Source organism: Cydia splendana, chromosome 1 (assembly GCF_910591565.1).
Source record: "Cydia splendana chromosome 1, ilCydSple1.2, whole genome shotgun sequence".
NCBI lineage: Eukaryota > Metazoa > Arthropoda > Insecta > Lepidoptera > Tortricidae > Cydia > Cydia splendana.
In genome coordinates this window covers 26,501,562-26,523,905 of record NC_085960.1, presented here as the reverse complement: position 1 = coordinate 26,523,905, position 22,344 = coordinate 26,501,562, and the positions used below count along the sequence as shown (strand labels likewise).

Below are 22,344 nucleotides of genomic sequence, written 5' to 3'. Positions count from 1 at the left end.
TCTATTAATAAATTTAAGAATTATGTAAAGCGTAAACTTATTTCTAAAGCTTATTATACCACACAAGACTACATGAATGATATTACAACGTGGGATTAATTGTTATTCGAAATGATTATTTATTTATTAGGTATATTTGATTATTGATGAGGAAATGGATATTCCGATGTAATACTATCTACTTCTTTTGTTACTTATGCTTTTTTTTTGACATTTAGATTTTATTCTAGAAATTCTAGACTAGTATTTTTTTATACAATCTTTTTAATGTTTGACGATCCTTTTGTGAAATTTTTAGTGTTAAATTTGATATGTATAATAATCCAATTTTATTATGGCATAATACTAACATCAATAAATTGCTCTGATAATTAGATTAAGATTAATTACGATTCATAAGAGCTTGTTGCTAGGCCTACATGAATAAAGTAAATTTTGTTTGTTTGTTTGTTAGTATATTGAATTGGTCCATCATGGGCCATCTGTTGGAGAGCTACGATGCCACAGATAGACTGACAAGATCATAAGTAACACCCATCTTATTACGTTGTCGGTTAAAAATAGTATGAAGTATTTACATATAATTTCCCTCTGAGCGTCATCTATGCAAGTGTGTGACCATTTTGTTAATACATATTTTAAGCTCCCTCTGTTGAACACTAGTTAAACTATAGGCGATGGTAGACCATGGAAGTCCTACTGAAATGTATTCTCACTTTGTTCAAGTGCTTTCCGCTAGATGGCACTATGGTCATTTACCATTAACTTAATAATAATATTAGTATAGGTAGATTAGATAATATAAAATGATAAATCACCTAATAATTGAGTTGTATTTTTATAGGAAAGTCACCACTGTTGCGTTAAAATAAATTTAAAAGTGCTTGCCGCGTGTGGAGTACCGAAAATAGAGCAGTTTACCCTACATAATAATAGTACCTACGTAACTATCGTAGAATGTGCCGATTTTGCTCCAAAATTGGAAATTAAATTAAATTTTTATAACTGTTATATTACGGTAGGTATGTTGAGATATATTATGCCTATTTAAAGTAGACCATGTCCATCACTACTAACATATTGTAACATATTATAACAGGTTGTGATATAGTTTAGTTAAAAAAATAATTATCAAAATCGAACTACTCTGTAAAAAGTTATGCGTGGTCAGCATACATAAAAAAAAAATATACGCGTCGACTTGAGAACCTCCTCCGTGTTTTTCGTCGGTTAAAAAAAATAAGCACAATTGGGAGTGGGGAGCCCAGTGGGGAGCAAAGTAGGCACATTTAATGTTACTTAAACACACAGGAGAAACCCACAAGAGGAGGCTTCTTTAGATCCGAAGGAATGTAGGTAGGTACCTATACAAAATACGAAGAGTTCAGGTATACCTGTAGACACCGGAGAGACGAATTCCAATTAAAAAAATATGATTATTCTGAATTGAATAGACACGGCTTAATGTTAATGTAGGTACGGTAAGCTGCAAAGGTAACCGACATTCGATACTCGAAATGCAAGAACGACCTCTGTGGGCGCAGCACGGTTCCATTTTTATCGTCTATCACTATGCGCGTCCCTTTCGCACTTACGTACTTGTTAGAACGTGACAGGCATGGTGACAAGGGATAAGAACGCGACCGTACTAAGCCGCCTGGCCTCTGGTATAAATATTGTTTTGAAGTTTATTACAGTCCGTGTGAATATAATATAAACTGATCGTGATCAATACATTTGAACTTACGACCTCTGTTTCTAAAGTCTACCGCAGCTTCTGCCTCTAAACCACCCATTCTGAAGGTTCAGGACGAATTTTGACATGACGACTATTTCCAAATCGTATCGCTATCGTGAGCACGTCGCCAGTGTCGCCACCCCCGACTGCGTAAAAGAGCAGCGCGCAAGCGCGACCCCATCGATCCCATACTCGAGGACAAGCCATCATTCGTCCGGCGTTATTTAATTGGTGAGTACATTTCCAAAATTTCCACCAAGTGCGCATCAAATCGGATTTCTTTTCAAAATTTGAACTTTTCGGTAGTAAAGTCAAAAACAAGTGCATGTACCTTGCGGTGGCGTTGATCGTTATTGTTGCGAGTTTGGTCAAACTGCACGTAAGTTGATTTTATTATAATTCCCGCATCGAATCTTAGTAGAACTATGACGTGGGCACGTCTCTTTCTGTCTCGTTTTCATCTTTGACCACTTTTTGGCTTTATTTCAACGCAATTTAAGCCTTTCCATAACACTTGTTATGTTACATAACTTGATATTCGATACGCACCTGTGTTTTCGCTGACACCGCTTGATTCGTGTTTCATTATTCTTAGGTACCTAATACCTATACGTACGTTTACAGCCAGTGATTACTTACCTGCTTTTGAGATACTTTATGCCGCTATTTAACAGAGAGTACTGAAGGCTTTTAATAATAAATATTCATTTATCACACGATAAACACGTTTATGATAGATCTTCAAATTTAGGTACTATTTTATGTCTTAACTAGGTACTACTAATATAAAATTAAGTATTAAGCTAATTTACGGTTTCACTCGCGCGACATGTTTCGGAGAGACACGTTAGGTCTCCATTTTCAAGCACTAAACATGTCGCCCGACTGACTAAAAATAAAATGGTGAACCCGTAAATTAGCTTAAAGTTAGTACCTATTTCTCACGATAGTTTAAATTCGATTAAAATTAAGCACTTGACGGTTTAAATTAAACTAATAGAGTGGCTCTTTTCTTTTGTCGTGGCACTTTCAACATGGGTTGTTCAATCTCCTACGAAACCTTTTGCCTCCTGAACCAGTACAATTGTGTTCTCCAATTACTCATACTTACAACGGATCTCATAATTACATTTATACTGGCCAGAAACGCGATGCGATTTGTAAGCGACGGGTATAAACCTGTAGGAGTGCCACGTCACCTCGCGAGCAACAGGTTGCCACGGAGGCGGCTCGCCCAGCTGTAAGGAAGGGGTGCTTTAGGGACAATCGATGCTTAATGTCAAGGGCGAAACACCCACGACGTTTTCCTATTCCAAATTCTACTTTTCGCCACGTGTGTCAAATCGGTTAATTAATTGACAGTTTTAAATATGCATTCTTATCGATTTAAATCAATAATAAATCAATCAAAATGTCTAGAATATAAAGTTTAGTAAAAAACTGCAGAGCCAATGATATGTACCTATATAAAAATATACCTAAACAAATCAATAAATAATAATATGTAACAAATACCTAAATAAATATTGGACAATCTTATACAAATCAACCTAGTCCCGCGGTAATTTTAATTAAGCTTGTGTTGTGGGTGTCATACGAGTATAAATAGTATAATTGATATACAAAAAACATCCATAACTGCATAATGCGTGATAAATACACAAATGTATGTAATTATACCACCACATAGGACTATATACACTTATTTTTTAAACGATTAAGTACCTAATTGGTACTAAAGAAATAGGTATATGTGAAATTCTGATACCTATTTAAGATTTGGCATGTTTTTAAACGCATAAAGAAATAGGATGGCTGAAAATGTATATGTAAATGTATATTACGTTCCTTTAGCCATATATTGTAACTCTAAACTGACACTTAACTAGACAGAGACACCGCCTACCTTATCACTTATCATCTATCAAACCGATGGGCTGTATAGTGCCATGCCATGTAATGGGCAAACAGGCATAATAATATACTTAAAACATGAACACTTTATTGTCAATTGGATAAAAAACGGGCATGTAGTATGTATCAAGAGTAATTCTGAACAGTGACACTCTAAAGAAAAAAATATTTTTTGTATGTAAAATGTATAATTATTGGTGCAGTAAAGAATATTTATATACTTACTTACTTACTCTAACTAACATACACAGTATCAATCAAAACACATATAGGTATCTCTTAAATAAGCTCGTTTTCATCCATTAAATCGATACAGGTAGTCCTTGGCCACCCCGGATGCACTCGGACTTGCGCCCTGCATCCCTTTTTGGCATTACCTACAGCGCAGTATAGCTGTGATAACAAAGTAGTCATCACACACGTCAACAACGTTGCTTAGCTATACTTTAAGCTAATTCTATTATTAAAGATAGTATCCATGTGTGTGTCCAAATTCTGAAAATCTCAAAAATTTAGTCGTTTTATGTATTTAGCGGTAGCGGTGATAATAATAGTTGCCATACTGGTTAGATTGTGCGATTCGTGCGTAAGTATTGTTTTATATTTCATTACATTCATTTATTTTCATTAAAATATTAAAAAAAAATTACTTACACACGCACACTTACAATTTTATATATTTACAATCATTTGTTTAACTTATTCACTTTTATTTTGTCTAGAATAAATGGCAAAAAAATACAGTTAACTACTTATGTACTGATATTTACTTAACACATTTTTTAGCTTAATTTAAATGGATTTAGGTAGGTACAAATACAGAAACAACGATTAAAATCGCTCTAAACAACATGTACAGTAAGCATCAATAGTACAACGAAATGAGATCTCTATATAGCTATAGAGATCTCATTTTGTTATTAAAGTTATTAATTGAAAAAACAAAATATTTATTTGGTATCTAGATTATAGAAAGATAAATATTTTTTATGCGTAGTATCCGTAACTTTTGATGCTGAGGACTGACTATATTGCACGTGCACAAAGCACGAGCTTGTACGAACGAACATATCTCAGTATGTATTTGGTTCGACATAGTAAATATACACAGTAGGTACGACATTTCATAAAGTAATGACTGATTTGCTAGTCAATTGTCAATTAATGTTTTGTAGTTTAATTTATTTGGATAGGTTATTCTTTTTTTATACTTATTACAGTGTAGGTACTTACTGCTTACATTGTAGGTATAACCAACTAGGAAACTACAAAACGAAATAGGGCTCCAATCAAAATAATATGCGCACCGATCAAAATAACTGTAGATGGCATATTATTATTGCAGTAATATTATTATGCAAATCTCTCAAATATGTAGGTATGTAAATATAGCTCTTTGCATAAAATGTACCTTTGCTTAACGTCGTGACAAAATAGTAGTTGCAATCTAATTATGGTTACAAAATATATCTACACTATTACCATCTACGACTAAGTGCTCCACCTTTCTCCTCATCTAGAATAATTATGAGTAGGTACTTTAGCATAATATATGCATTATTATCAGAAAACACTTGCGTCAAAAGTCCTTTTTACCGAGGTCTTCGTTCTCACATTCGTTATTCAGCATTTAAATGCGTACCTACCTAGTTACTGAAATCGATAAACCCATACTAGGTATCTGTGAGATGCACTCGAGCCTACGTGCTGCACCTTCTATGTCATTGCAATCATTATCTAAACACGGGTGATCCGATTTTATTGCCCTTATATGTTGTTCTGAATGTTGTAAACACTTTCTCTCTCTATCGCTCTTGCGTATTCGAGGTATAGAGAGATAAATATATGAACGAATGATCAAAGTGGTTTACGGTAGAATCTCTGGTTTGTACGAAGACCCGAGTTATCCGTACTCGCGCAAGCAATGAGAATACACAGAGCTCCTATCGGCAGAGTATCGACGAATCAGACGTGTATAAATAATTTAGACCAGACAGACTACCTGTTGCGTCCTGTAGGGCTAAGATGGTTGTTTTTTTAGCAACTGTCATCATGCCTGATACGTACTAACCAGTATGTAAGTGCGAAAGTAACGTATGACATGATACCGCCGCTGGACGCGATTTTCTTATTTAAGTGCACCTAGTTTACTTTCCGTTGAAAGCTTTTGCTTTGTTGCTTGATCTTACTTAATTTTATAACATAACGTTGCGTAGAAAGCGAAAGGAAAGCGATGGCAAAGCTAACATTGAGATATAATGCCCAACTTTACTACCAGAATGTACGAGTACACACGCGGAGACACTAACTGATGTGTAGGTCACGCAGAGATAGGGCGGTGTTCTAGTGTGTACAGTGTACCTTTAGTTTGAATCTTACGAGTATCGCCTGTTGCGTCGACTCTCGTTGTTACACCGGGAAGGGCGGATAGATTGTGCTTAAAACTTCTGCAATATGCTACAACCCTGAAAGCTACCTCTAATTTCACAAAAGAACGTTATTTAATTACAAATAAAACAAATTACATTACATTTTGTAAGGATAACATATTGATAAATTACATATCGATATACGATAGTAAATAAATATGTAGATAAAAAATAAATTGCAGTCTTGTCTAATCCTTTGGCGGTCGGTATATGATTCATTAGACAAAGTATGACTAATGAGTCATTTGACATATTATAATATTAAAAAACAACCATCAGACGCGTGTCAGATTTGCACGCGCAGGGTTCCGTAGTATCTTATCTTACGATATTGTCACACGATCGATCCTATCTTATTTCCAATTGTATCGTATTGTGTTCTATCGCATAAAATAGTATTTTATACAATCGTGATATAATAAGCTTCGTTGCCTAAGTAAGGTACGAGATTATATCACTATTGTATACAATACTTTTTCTACGAGTCTAAAAAATTATACTTTAAACTAGTAGAATGATATGGTAAACAAACCAAAAGTATACAGCTAAGATACGCGAGCAGTCGTGATACTTTCATACTCGTAGCTCCCCGGCCGCGGCCCGGCGGGTTGGTCAACGACACCTTCTCGTAACTCATGAGGCCCTGGTACATGCTCCTTGCTAAATTCAATTTTTAAACAGTTTTTTTCTAGATTTTAGCCTAACTAACAAGTAACGCTAAGCGGTTTTCGTAGTCTGTGGCTGTTCCTATATTATTGGTGTCACATGCGCGTTTCTGACTTATGAAATAATTGTTCCTACAATAAAACCTCAAATAAATAATTAATTTGAACCATGGTTTTGTTTCGTCCTCTTGACCGCGGCGAGCTGTGATTGGTCAATTTCATTATAGTCGACTAAACTGTATCGAAAATATCGAAATGAATATTATAGTTGAGTTGGGAGCCCATACATTAAAAGTACCCAAATTCAGTTTGGTATACGAAATATTAATTCAAGAATTACAATCGACGAGTAAAAAATCAAATAATAACAATCACACCCAATTTGCCAATCTTCATGTAGGAATGTAGTAAATACCACAAACAAAACTTAATAAAAACCGGGCAAGTGCGAGTCGGACTCGCGCACGAAGGGTTCCGTACCATAATGCAAAAAAAAACGAAAAAAAAAGCAAAAAAAAAACGGTCACCCATCCAAGTACTGACCACTCCCGACGTTGCTTAACTTTGGTCAAAAATCACGTTTGTTGTATGGGAGCCCCATTTAAATCTTTATTTTATTCTGTTTTTAGTATTTGTTGTTATAGCGGCAACAGAAATACATCATCTGTGAAAATTTCAACTGTCTGTCTGTCTGTGTTTGTCTGTCACGGTTCGTGAGATACAGCCTGGTGACAGACGGACGGACGGACGGACGGACGGACGGACAGCGAAGTCTTAGTAATAGGGTCCCGTTTTACCCTTTGGGTACGGAACCCTAAAAACTACCAAAAAGAAATTGACTTGATTGAATACATGCACAGTCACTGTGAATATCCCTGACTGTCTTTTAGGTACGATTCATGATCATGATATAGGTCATCATCCGTCCGCTGAGAGCCAAACGGATGAAGTTTAAGAGTCCCCAGCAAGCTCGGAAACGTAGTTACCGTCTCATTTTAAAATGACTAGCTAGATTGCTCTGAAACTTTGTACATACTTACAATAGGATAAGATATATCTAGTCGTGTAATTAGTTTATGTACCTTCAGATACCATAATTAAACAAATACAGCGAAATAAGTTTTTCATACTAAACTTGTTTTTGAAGTGAAAACTTCTTTAGCGGCGCTGTGCACTTTTTGTGATGGGGGAAAAAGGTTAAACTCGTAACAGGTGTCACGTGACCGTAAGACGTAAGACGGACACGTGACCTGATCGAAAAACTGTTACAATGTCATTGAGTTTTTCTTTATTGATTTAAATGCCATCTAGTGAGTTTCCCTCTAACTGGTACTAATATAACTCGAGTACTAACAGTGATGTGCTTAGGGTGGAATCACATCTGTCAGCATCGAGCCGCATTTTATATATGGGAAATTGCTCGTTAGTATGAAGATGCGTACGCATCGGAAAGCTGAAAGCATGCATACGCATGTTCATACTAACGAGCAATTTCTGATGTGACAGATGTGATTCCACCCTTAGGGGTTTCAAGTAATACGCTAGATCGCGTTAACCTCAATTATACATTAGTTCTGCAGACATTTTGCACTAGTCATTGAGTTTTCACTTCTGCCGGCACTCCCGGAGTGCAACCCGTTGTTTTTTGGGTCAGAGTATAGCAAAAGTGGCCCGATTTTAGGACTAAGAAAATTTTTTAGCAAAATTTTTTTTGTTACTTAATTTTATTAAACTTTAAAGAAAACTATAAAATAAGCATCTTTTATTGATAGAACTTTTTTTATAAAATTGACCGTTTAGGAACTAGAGCGATCTGATGTTTATTATGAAGCTGTTGAATCTGGGTAGCTCCGGCGCTGCGGAAGGGCAGCCCTTCCGCCCTCGCGTGACAAAGCACGCTCACTACACTCGGCTCCGCAGCTTCGGCTTACTGGTCGTTCCCTCCGCGCCTCCGTTTTTGGAATTGCTCTCTAGGGGTAGGACAGACAAGACCACGTGGATCGTGGGGTGCTCTGATTCGGTTTTAAGGGACCTTGACATTTTGGGTACCTTGAGATTCTGGTGTTCTTAGTAATCCTATGGCCGAACTCGCAACTTCAGATCGCTCTAGTTCCTAAACGGTCAAGTTTATAAAAAAACTTCAATCAATAAAAGGTGCTTATTTTAATGTTTTCTTTAAAGTTTTTAAAGAAAACTAACAAAAATGCAAAAAAAAAATTTACTCGTAAATTTTCTGTCTTAAAATCGGGCCACTTTTGCTATACCCAACCCAATAGCTAGCATATACCCCATGTCATTGTATGTGCAAAGTTTCATTAAAATTCAATATGTAGATTAAAAATGAGTACGAAACTCCGTTTGTATGAGAAAGTAAAATTCAGCCGTGCATGCTGGGGACTTTTAATATTATTTCACCATTTCGTTTTAAAATACGAGCGTTACATCGATCGTAAGGCAGCGACTAAGTTATTGTGATTCTTATGACACGTTGGCTCTCTCGAATACTGAACCCTAAAATATATACGTAGACCGAGAATCGATCACACCCGGACCTGAGTACGTGACCGAAATGTGCAAACTTACCACCACGTATCAACTACGTAAATATACTGTATTTTACTAGCGAAACCACGATCAGTGACATCATTTAGCGGGTCATTTGTTTTAATATGCTGTGGGGTACAATCGATAAGAAAAGGATCTGTTTGATAAGCAAATCTGTAAAAAGAAATCCAATCATACTTCATAATAGTAAACCTGACACTAAAATCGTAGCAGTACGAGTTGAGGAGTACGACGGCTCGATTCGGAAAATGAATTAGATTTCTACTAGACTTCAACAAGTTACGATACGGATAATTTAAAGATATTTGTAGGTTAGATATGTCAAATTTGACGTTTCCACGATTCTGGAGGTCCTCTTGAACGATTTCGACAAGTTATGACTTAGAGTTATGTCACATCTAGTCGATATCTAATGTAGTTCTAGTTGATCTCTAAATCGTCTTAAGATCTTGTGATTATCTCGAAATCCGAATAGGCCTGCGAGTCAAAGCCTAAACGTATCGATTTAAAATTTACTACATAAGTACTATATTGAATACTTGTTTTTTATATTATTAAAGGCAGGGGAGGGGCATATGCTCGAGTGCAACAAATACAAATCTGAGAACGCTACATCCAAGTGCGTCAATACAGTATTAATATTAAAATATGCATAGGTACATAGAATCCGAAAAAAAATACAGACTAAAACTTTTGACGATAACAGTACATTAATCGTCTGTTCAATTACATTTATTGGATCAACAGGATCTAGCGAAGTCCTACACAATCTGCACCACGCGATAAGTTGCAAATAAATATGATTAGACATTCTTCAAAATATCAAAAAAATACTAGGTACTCTAAAAATTAAACAAATCTATTGGTTCGAGCAGGTACGTACCTAATTCGAATCCTGATTGAAATATCGAAGCAACATTTTTTCAGGCAGAGTATAGGTTCTTAAAATTCTTGATTAAGCCAACTCTTAAGAAATACAAATTCTATTAAGTAGGTATCTCATAACCTTGAAAAAGACATAGTAGTGTTAGAGATGATTAAGTTAGACACTATTTTTTTAATAGCCTATCTTGATCATGAACTCCTCTCGCTGAAGTTGCTGAAATATGGTGTACACGGCAGTCTTCTAGATTTCATTAAGTCTTTTCTGAAGAATAGAGAACAGGTAGTGTCGGTGGACGGAGGTGTGACCAAGTCTGAAATGAGGATGCTTGATGATTGTTCTGTTCCTCAAGGTTCAGCGGTAGGAAATTACCTGTTCCTTATCATGGTCAACGACCTCATTGGCTTGTTCCCAGAGGGTGACTTTGTAATGTACGCGGATGACGGTTGCGCTGTTGTTGCCGGAGAGACATTTAAAGATCTAAAGGAGAAAATCACATATACTCTATTAAAATTGGTAAATTGGTTCGAAGTAAATGGCTTTTTGATAAATCTCGATAAAACGTTGATTATCCATTTTTGGTTAAGAGGTATTTATCAAACTCCCCTTGACATTGAGATCAACAACGTAAAATTGCCACAGGTACATGACACAAGATTTTTAGGATTTCAATTTGACTGTGGATTAAAATGGGATAAGCACATAGACTTACTTACCGGTCGATTGGCTCAGGCATCTTTCGCGCTGTCACGTCTTTCTCCTACCCTCTCTTGTGAAAATGTCTGCATGGCATATTATGCTTACGTAAACTCCATTATTCAGTATGGAATTGACCTGTGGGGCCTGGCCGCTGATACAGATAGGGTTTTTGTGTTGCAAAAGAGAGCCGTTAGGATATTGGCTGGGGTTCCGCCTTTTAATCCGACGAAACAATACTTCCAAAAACTTAAAATTCTGACGGTCCCTAGTTTATTCGTTCTGGAAGTTGCGAAATATATGTGGAAGCACAAGGGCGAATTTAAAATGCGACGCCCAGAACAAAGAAAAACGGGAAGAGATGTTAAAGTGGTATTTGCGCGGGTAGCGGTAGGGGAGCCCACGATGCTAAATCGGGATTTACTCGAGCGTCATACAGACCTATTGGAATCGAAATATTAGATGATAAGAAGAACCCACCAACCCGCCGCCAACCAAGGGCTCAACATAGATGGCTAAAAGGGGTAAAGGTAGACTACACGGGGCAGCAAGATATCATTCATATCTTAATCTGATGCGCTCGAGTAAACACAAAAATCCCCTCTTGGGCTCCCTTACCACAACTCATTGAGGGTAGTTGGCGTAAAAATATTCAATAGCTTGAGCCCGGAAATCAAAGAGGCAACTTCTTATGAGATGTTTGTCAGTAAACTCAAATATTTAATTGATAAAGCCTTTTATAGCGTTGAGGAATTTTATGATTATATGATTATTTTAAGAATTTATTTTGTAGGTATTAATATTGTGTAATATTTTTTCTTTAAATTAATTGACGTATGTGTAGGTTTAATTAGTTTTAGATGTGTGTGTGTGTGTTTTTATTTTTGTATCTTATTGACATGTACGTTTGCACCGTATTAAACGAATTGAATTGAATTGTGTCCCACTGCTGGGCAAAGGCCTCCCCTTTCTTCCGCTACTCAATCACGGTTTGGTGCATGCTCCCCCCAGTTGCTGCAAAAAGCGTCGAGGTCACCCCGCCATCTCTTTTTTGATCTGCCTCTGCCCCGGCAGTATGTTCAAACGTTTACAAAACTGTCAAAAAAAGTTAATAAAAAAAATGTTGAGAGCATATTTTATTGGCCGGATTAATGTATTACCTCAACTTACAAGTCGAACACTTTAACAGTAGTCGCATGCGATGCCAGTGGGGTCATCCCCGACAGTGTTCGGTTCAGATAAGTATGGAATAAAAGTTACGTTTCACTATCTAGGCGCCCCCGCACACAAACTGGTTGCTTCGGTCTTAATAGTGATGAGCTCTGTCGATACCCATGTTTTAAATTGGATTTATTTTTTAACATAGATGTCTCGCAATTATAAATATTAAAATAGTTGTGAAATTGTTAAATTCTTTCATTCAGTTTTGTACCTACTTATTAACGTAAGGTTCACCTTACAATAACCAACTTGGAACGAGAAAAGTGTCGCAAAACATTTGCGTCTAAAATACAGGACATGAGAATGAGTTTATGATACACGTGAAGTCTTTCTAATCTCCATGGACATCCGATTCCTTCCAAATAATTCGATAGGTATATAATATAATCTCAACTTAAACTTTATTGTCTTCTTTATAAATTATCTGTTTTAACTTTAAGAATCAACATATAAATAAAACATTTGCTTCTAATATGAAAATAAGTAAACGTACATGACTTAATTTACCGATTATAAAGCTACCTAATCAATAAAATTACCATAACACCGCAAGCCGTACCGTATGAATCCACTTTCATTATACCTTTTGGTAATTTCATAATCGTTGAAAGCGTATAAATAAATTTGACTTTATCCTTTTAATATACATAGTTTAGTTTCATGATAGCTGTGTACCAGTTACTATTATCGATATCGATAGACTACGGGCACGATTAATCCGCGCGGGCGGAGGACGCTCTCGAGCGGACAGATCGCCCGCCCACGGGCGGCGCGGGCGCAGGTGCCCGCCACGCCATATTCTACAAACACCGCCATACAATAAAGCGCCTATTCAATTTGGTAATCACTTTTCAACGGCTTCTTATTGTTTTTATCCGGCCATTAAAAGGGAGGAAAGTAATGTGTAAGTTTTTATTTAGTCTTTTTTTAGAATCGTTAGACATATTCGTAGTAACTCGTACTAATCTCAAAATATTGAATGGCAGCTACTGTTTGATTATTTTTTTTACTTAAGGTAAGGTGGGGTAAGACTAACATAGTTTATTTTGCTCGGGCCAACAGAAACAGTATGAGGATTCCATACACTAGTCTTACCCCACCCTACCTTATTTATTTAGACTTAACTGATATTTTCCAACAACCTATAACTGAAATAATTGGTCTACTAGTAATGGCGACCATCAGGCGTAGACATACTTTTTTCCGAAATAAGCTTTTTTAATAAGTTTGATTTGTTTATTTTGTTATGTTTCAGGTAGCGTAAGCGACATTTCTCTACAACCAATACAATATGTGAGATATTGTTTCAATTGGATTTTATAAGCTAGTTATAATGACCATAGAATGAAACTTATCTGTAGATTCTAAAAATAATTAGCACTAGGCGCCATATAATCGTGACGCTTTAAATGTATATGCTAATATTAGCAATCAAATCTTTACATCGTAGCGTAGGCTCCGTAGAAAGCTTGAATGAGCGCTGGTGAATGGACGGTGCTATATTACATGTCGTTTGTATGTCGAGCTTAAGGCCAGCTGCACATTTCCTCTACGGTGACCAATTTGCGAGCACACATGAGCCAGACAGTATGTCTGCAAACAATGTAAAACCAGGTTGCGATTTTTAAAGTTCTAATGCGGTTACACGAATGAAACATACACCGTTATTGAACAAATTACAGCCTGCAATTGAATGTTTTAACATAAAGAAAGGGAAATAATTTCTAATTTAAAAATGCGTATACTGGGTGATTCCAGAATCACTCCAGAGTCATGGTTTAAATAATACCAATATGAAAATCGCAAAAAAGAAGCGACTGCTCTCGCAATTTCCTATGGAATGGTTTCCTTTCTTTTATGTAGAATATGGAATAATTCCATGGAAAAAGTTATTCATTCCGGATCCTGACCCAGACATCAGCCAGTATAAAATGTATGAGTTCTTAGCATATCTTTTTGTCATTAAAATGTTAGCACCACATTTTTTAGGTACCAAAATTAGAACATTTTGTAGCATTTCAAGTCGTTTTAAGTCGCTTTTTCATTTTTTTACCTTTTCCGTCCAGCACGACTAGGGTCGAAATGTCTTTCCACAAGTTTTAATATATCCAATAACCTCACCCGCTTATTTGTTTTTATCCAAGATCAATCCTGACCATTCTCTTTGATCTAAGTAAACCAATTAGAACATTCTACATATTATAATTTTAGGCGGTAGGTCAATAAGTACCTACTGATTTGAATATCAGTATGTACAGTCAGCTGCAGAGAAAAGGTACCATCCCTGCATATAAGTTTGTATACCTGTACCTACTTACCGACTTTCCTTCTAGAATCATGAGTATATGCCTTCTAGTTATACACGGTGGCTAAAAAAAAATTACCCTCTCTCATAGAAAATGGACCAGCCAAAATTTATGAAACAGCTATTTTTATTTTTCGTGATTTCGGGTTTGGTCCCATAGTAAAAGTTGCTCAGTATAATCCCAAAACCTCCCTGGCAACGGAAATGCAGTTATTTTTTAGCCACTCTGTATATGATGAAATCTACTATTATACCTACTATACAAAAATGTAAGGGAAATGTTCACTTCTTAGACTTTCTTCCAATAAGTATGCAGCCGTCCTAACAACCTGATTGGAGCCTATGCGATGTCTGGCGCTTGTTTATGGCACGTTCGGAATAGGCTCGCAAACCGGTATTTACTTTGCGCTACAGTCCGAGTCGTATTTCGATTTCTGATAGTTGATAGTTTAATGCGTGGACATCACCATAATATGTACTTACTGGAAGGTATATGGAAAGTGTAAGAATTACCTACTAACAATTATTATTGGTTAGGTTAAATTTTTTTGTAATTAAATACATCTATTTTGGATTTGACAGAATTTTGTGATATTTGAAACTACCTGATACTTAACTTATTCAATAATATCAATATTTTGGTTACAACTCTAGTCCTCTTTTGACGTGATAACGTCTTATAAATCGATGAACACCGGTAGCATGCACGAAAAAGTGTCACGTTGTGGACAAATCTCCATGGTAACGTTGTGGACAGATCTCCATGGTAACGTTACGTAATGTAATGGTCTAATGATAATGTTTTCTTATGACGTTATCACACAAAATAAATTATCGTCCGTAAACCGACTTTACAGACAACCATTTTTTTTTCTCAACTGAACTAGATGACTAGATCAAAATACGCTTAATCATGAGATCAATTAATCTGATAATCGTAATAATAGAGTATGACGGTTTAACGCTTAATTATAACCTTGATAACCATATTACACATTTGACAAATAGTTTATATTGTGAAAAGTGAAGGGAATCAATTAAATAATTATAAAAACATAATTCAAAGGATGCCGATGGATAAAACTGTTGATAGCATCTTAATCGCCAACACCCACTGGCCGCGCTACAATGGGGATCGGGACCGTTTTTTTTTTTTCGTTATAAAAACATCAAACAATGATGTTATGTCATGTTAATCCGTGTATCGTTTGATTGATTTACGTCATATCTGCTTTGGACACGAGGCAGAGATGTTTGCGAAATAGCTAGCTGAAAACAGAAACCAAACCTTGTTTACCCAGCTGCAAAAGTGCATGGCCACTTTATGAATGAATTATTTTCAGAGTGTCCATGCCAATTTGCTGCTCGCTGAACGATGCTGTACGAAGACCTAGTTAAATAACTAAATGAAAAAAAATGGTACAATCTTACACAAATCATCTCAGCTCCACAGAAAGCTCAATAAGGCTTGTGTTGTGGGTACTAGACAATTAATGATGAAAATACAAATAAATGCCCTTACCAGGATTTGAATCCGGGACCTCCTGCTTCGTAGGCAGGGTCACTACCGATACCGACTAGATTAGAAGGTTGTCAACCACCGCCGTCGTTTGCTGTTACCAAGGAAAGAACAAGCTAAAGAAAACTTGGCAACTATTTTTGGGATGCCCAGAATACGTGGGTGATCAGTGATTGTTATGTTCCATTAGTGGCAGAAATAGGGACACATGTCTATTTTTTGTCATGTTCCATTAGTGGCAGAAATAGGGACACATGTCTATTTTTTGGATGCCAACAATATGAAACCAAACAGAAATTTACAGCCATTATAATACCTGCATCCAAACATTTATTTACTTTTTCTTATTGCTGAACGTTCTTACTTATTAATGTAGATTGTGAACCTAAGTACACAGTTATTACCTAAGCATATCTATCATCTCCACGAACTTATTTTATCTACGATCATATGACTCATATAATTTCATCCAGTGTTAAAAAACTATGAATCTAATTTGTCTCAGACAATCCTGCAAGCTTCGCTCGGCAACCGATGACTAATTTATGGCTTTGATGAACTGTAACCAATTAATTATGATTGATGTGTCTCGGGCGTGATGTAAGACTTGGCTGAATACGATCAAACTATTGGGACCAATGCTTAAACAAGATTGTGACGATTACACAATTTTTATAAAGATATGGAGGCCAGGGAGTACGTATAATATTTTATAGAATAAAACCGACTTCACACAACAGTTTGAAATGTTATGAATATTATTTACAAGTACATGTCATAACAATTACAATTAGCCCTAAAACCTGAAATACTTGTCGTGGAGGAGGTTCATTCTGGTCTTCAACCAAATACATTTCACCAAATAGCACAGTTTTAATGTAAATACAAAAATAAATATATTCATTTTTAAAATTTGAGGAGTTCGGTTGAGAAATGATGTAGTTCTGAGGTCTCAGACATCAGAAAAAACACAAGTAGGTAAACAATTTAAAAATCTCCTCCTTTTCAAATTTTTAAGTTGGTTAAAAATAGGATACCTACAAATTTAATTTTCATAAAATGTGCTTGCAAACTTCTACCACCTTGCACACCTTAAATATTGAAATGTATTCGTCACCTAGACGAAAAACCGGCCAAGTGCGAGTCGCACTCGCACACGAAGGGTTCCGTACCATTATCTATAAAAACCGTCACCCATCCAAGTACTGACCCCGCCCGACGTTGCTTAACTTCGTCCCACTTAAATCTTAATTCTATTCTGTTTTTAGTATTTGTTATAGCGGCAACAGAAATACATCATCTGTGAAAATTTAAACGAAAATTTAAACTGTCTATCTATCACGGTTCGTGAGATACAGCCTGGTGACAGACAGACGGACGGACGGACGGACGGACGGATGGACGGACAGCGGAGTCTTAGTAATAGGGTCCCGTTTTACCCTTTGGGTACGGAATCCTAAAAAGAAATGTGAAAAGAGATACCTATACGAGGAAATAAAGTGAGCACAGAAAGGGTTATTATGGAAACCAAGCACTAGAACACCGGAAGACGCAGCAATCGCAGCGTGCCAGGCTGTGTTGTCCCATAGGCGCACTCGGCGTTTTCTACAACAATTTGTTGATCTAAAACTGTTTCATATTTTTATTGTGACGACAGTTAGTGTCATATAATCAATGACCTCATGACAATTAAACGTGTCGACAAGCATTTATATATGGATATTCCTGAGCAATCACCATTTTTGTTTTCAGATTCGGAATGGGCCCCCAAGAAACTCTGGTTTTGGCGATAAGCATCGTCGGGGCAATGGGGTTTATCCCCCATGGTTCTATTGGGGAAAAGGTATGTACAGGTTTTCAAGTTATATCTAATTTCACTAGCAAACTACTTAGGTATTATTAAAATCATATGCCAAACCAAGTCGCGTAACAAGATCTGCCTTTAAACTTATGTTGCTTTGTTGCTGAACACGGTTGGGAAAGCTGCAAATTTAACTATAATTAACTAGTCAACCGGTATATAACTAGATCGTTTTAATGTAATAATTATTTTGTAAATCCTCTCAGGGTCCTAGAATAGGTAGTACACTATTCATGATCAAACATAACGTAAAAAAATCTTCCCTACTTCTCTTTCCACAGGAGCCTATGTTAACCGAAGCTTTACTTCGTGAAGTGGTGGAGCGCATGGGCAAGGAGTTCAACGAGGCGGCGTCAGGATACCTGGAGTTCCCTCAGAGCGAGCGCCACTTGGCGCTCATGGCGCGCGCCTCCAAGGACCTGGAGAATGAGCAGCTGGACTACGACTCGCTGATCAATGGCGATCCTAGTCCGAGCTTGCGCGACCAGGAGTATCTGCAGCACAGGTAATGAAATTACGGTTTATAGTCTGCCAAAGCAAGTTGACAGCTGTCGGGAAAGTTTTATAAAATTAGCCGCGTTTTTTTTACTGGCAAACGTCAGAGAATATTTACGAATTTTGCCAATGTATTTCCATTCGAACGCGTGAATCATGCGTTGCGTTGATCGTGCTCCTTCGAAATACTGAAGTAGTAACTAAAGTACCTACAACTTACCAACCCAAGCCCAAGCCCGAGTGAACGCATGCAGGAATTGTATTATTAATCTGGAAAAAACGAGAATATCCCGATGTTCTTGATAGTGCAAAAATAATGTAGGAAAATTAATAAGTTTATCTATAGGTATGAGGATTAAAAACCTTGATTGAATATGGTACAAACCGTTTATATGTATATTTACTATGAACTGCATTAACACTTTATATTACCTGTTTAATTTCTGTTTAGCTCCCTCTGGGGTCACCAGTATGTCACTGGCGGCGCTGGCGAGGGTCAGCAGCGGCTGCAGCCGTCGGGGTTGGTCCCCAACCGTCAGATGGTCAAGACCGATGCTGTGCTGCCCGCCTACTGCAATCCGCCCAATCCCTGCCCCGTCGGATATACTGGTGAGCTAGAGCTATTACCTATTACTATGGGCCACTGTGAAAAAAAAATGGTGATACTTAACAAAAAATGTTAATACTATGTAATTATGGAAGCTAGAAAATAAATTTTATTGTATTTCTCGATGATTAATGAAGCACCGACGATTTTTTTTTAAGTTGATCAAACGTATTCCCTGTTAGTTGGGGGGGGTTGTTTCCTATATTTTTAATCTTCTTATTTTTTTTATACAGCACAGCCCGTAATATCAAATGCTGCACCCCAACTAGCAAAATCACGCTAACAACAGTCTCTAGACTACAATTTTGTCGCTCTTATATTGATTTTATATCATCGTATAAGCCCGGGTTTGGGCACAAAGCATAAGCGTATTTATTTTAATATCGTTCTAATATCAGTCTAATTGAATGTTGTTTGCATTCACAGTAATCTTTTTCAAAACTATATTAAGCTGCTTTAGGCTAATATCGCTTTTACGTAAGTATCTTGTAAGCCTACATAGGCTTATATTGGTCGAACGTAAGTATCTTGTAAGCCTACATAGGCTTATATTGGTCGAACGTTAGAATCTTGTAAGCCTAAATAAGCTTATTTTGGTTTGAAACATTCTATTTGTGAAGTATAAATATACGGGTGAAATTAACTGCAACGTGACAAAAACATATTAGTGTAAGTGTTTATCAAACTTTTTATGAATTATGTTTAAATATAATAACGTGCTGTTTATCATCGTCTGTTTATGTTTCAGGGTAAGTATTCACATGGGAAAATATTATTTATTGTAAAGTAGACCCTGTTTTACACTTCAAACTTCATGCGCCTACTCAAATATGGTGTTTGAATATTTTTATAATTATTTTATTTCTTTATTTTGTATTGATAGTCAGCCATTGATGTAGGTGTATTTTTCAAGCGCACTATTAGAGTATTTTAAGCATTCTGAATACAAATGATGTGGCCATGTTGAATAAATAACGGTTCCTTGCTTTACTTATACTAACAATAGTGTTCCCAAAAACGATTTAAGATCAAACCATCTTATATTGATCTTCTCTTTTGTGATATAAGTGTCTTGATCTTATATCACTCTAATATCTTACTAAAGTGCTGCTGTTGATCTTATTATAGCTTTAGTAAGATCAGAAAAGTACGTACTTACAGTGTTCTTATGCTATGTTGATATTAGTCTTACATTCTAACAATAGCATTTAGAAATCTAATATAAAATCAAATGAACTAAGAGAATGAGGATATAAGACCAGGTACTCTCAAGTTCAATGAGACTTCGTAAATGTTGTTGTAAGAGCAAGAGGCTTATAATAGTATTATGCTATGTTGATATTAGTCTTACATTCTTATAATAGCATTTAGAAAGTCTAATATAAGATCAAATGAACTAAGAGAAGGTGGATATAAGACCAGGTACTCTCAAGTTCAATGAGACTTCGTAAATGTTGTTGTAAGAGCAAGAGGCTTATAATAGTATTATGCTATGTTGATATTAGTCTTACATTCTTATAATAGCATTTATAAAGTCTAATATAAGATCAAATGAACTTAGAGAATGTGGATATAAGACCACGTACTCTCAAGTTCAATGAGACTTCGTAAATGTTGTTGTAAGAGCAAGAGGCTTATAATAGTATTATGCTATGTTGATATTAGCCTTACATTCTTATAATAGCATTTAGAAAGTCTAATATAAGATCAAATGAACTTAGAGAATGTGGATATAAGACCAAGTACTCTCAAGTTCAATGAGACTTAGTAAATGTTATTGTAAGAGCGAGAGGCTCATAATAGTATTATGCCATGTTGATATTAGTCTTACATTCTTATAATAGCATTTAGAAAGTCTATTATAAGATCAAATGAACTTAGAGAATGTGGATATAAGACCAGGTACTCTCAAGTTCAATGAGACTTAGTAAATGTTATTGTAAGAGCGAGAGGCTTATAATGGTATTATAAAATGCTCTTATATACATATATAAGACTAGGTAATAAGACTAAACTTACTAAAGTGCGTATTAGCTTGTCTAAGACTAATATAAGAGCGATGATAAGTTCAAAACAAAAATAAGAGCGCTATAAGTTCACTACTCTTATAAAGTGCGCAATCTGAGACTTTTTTGCTAGTTGGGACGTATGGCTTCTCTAATGATCGCTACAATCTCGAGCTGTTATCATTATCATATCATTCAGAGAACGTCGCAACGTTCTCTAAAGCACCGATTCATATAATCTCTCTCTCTCTCTCTCTCTGTCTCTGGATTCACTCCCTCTCAACATAAGACAAGCCCCGAGCAAATTTGCTTTTAAGAGGATGCTGCATAAACATCTGCTGAAACAAGAGTATGAGTAGGTAGTATCCATCGTAATATATTAGTATGTATGTGAGAATTATGTAGTAGTATATTCATTGTATATATTTTATTATTTTTATCTGTGTATTGTATATGTAGTTTATTATGTTTTTCAGTTGTTTGCAATAGTTCCTAATTGAATTCTCTTACTTTTCTTTGTCGCACCATTTTTATTACATCTCTGTTTAGCCCTATGGTTGACTGGTAGAGAATGCCTTTAGGCATTAAGTCCGCCATTTGCACATTTTATTTGTATTTTGTGCAATAAAGTTTAAATAAATAAATAAATAAATAAATAAATATAGTCTGACGCAAATAATAATAACGTACATTTGGATTGCAGAAGACCAAGGTTGTCTGATCGAGTTCGAGAACACGGCGGCGTTCAGCCGCGAGTACCAGCTGTCGCAGCGCTGCATGTGTGACGCGGAGCACATGTTCGGCTGCCCCGAGCCCCAGTCCGACCTGGAGCTCAGGTTCCCTGAGCACAAGAACCTCGTCGCCAAGAAGTATAAACCCGATGTAAGTCAACGAATTTGAGACGGTAACGTTTACTCTTCTTAGTATTCCTTGAAAATTGGTACTTATTTTACTGCTGTTAACTCTTTCTTTCGTCTGCCGAGTTGTAAATATGAAATTGTAAGAGTAGGTATATAATTTTATTTTTTTTATTTTTTTTTCAGATAGAAAACCCGTATCTCATGGGCGAGCGCCTTCCGATCGCAGCCAAAAAAGGTTTCGATGTGAATTCTTATTAAAATATGTACTTACTTAATTATTAATTATTACAACATCTTAGACGGGTCTTATACAGTATCCGTTAGTTGAATGTCAGATTAAAAGTGTTTTACTAAGTGTGTCCATTAACCTGCTGGTTCTAATTTAGTAGATATATTTCAGACTATTTTTAAGCAAAATTATAGTTTTGAAAGCTAAGCAACTACTGATTCTAAAAAAACGTTTGGATAAAAACCACAGCGTCTATAAGACGATATTTTATTGTATTGTATGCATGCACTGTGCGCTGCAACCTCATAGGATGTGGATGGTAAAACCATAGATAATATTCTAGTCAACTTA

The 22,344-nt window shown here is 36.2% G+C and overlaps 1 protein-coding gene across 3 annotated transcripts; it reads left to right on the top strand.

The window, feature by feature from the left end:
* Nucleotides 1-1,913: 1,913 nt before the first annotated feature.
* Nucleotides 1,914-22,118, top strand: LOC134797815 (neuroendocrine protein 7B2). 3 transcript variants are annotated; one of them, XM_063770191.1, is made up of 6 exons: nt 1,914-2,117; nt 17,688-17,778; nt 18,078-18,301; nt 18,743-18,900; nt 21,608-21,786; nt 21,948-22,118. In XM_063770191.1, the coding sequence occupies exons 2-6, from the start codon at nt 17,695-17,697 to the stop codon at nt 22,020-22,022; spliced, it is 720 nt and encodes a 239-aa protein (XP_063626261.1). In that variant the 5' UTR covers nt 1,914-2,117; nt 17,688-17,694; the 3' UTR covers nt 22,023-22,118. The 3 variants fall into 3 exon arrangements, with proteins under 3 accessions (XP_063626261.1, XP_063626254.1, XP_063626263.1); XM_063770184.1 differs by having other exon boundaries at nt 1,919-2,117; nt 21,608-21,790; nt 21,952-22,118; XM_063770193.1 differs by having other exon boundaries at nt 1,929-1,969; nt 21,608-21,790; nt 21,952-22,118.
* The last annotated feature ends 226 nt before the right edge of the window (nt 22,119-22,344 follow it).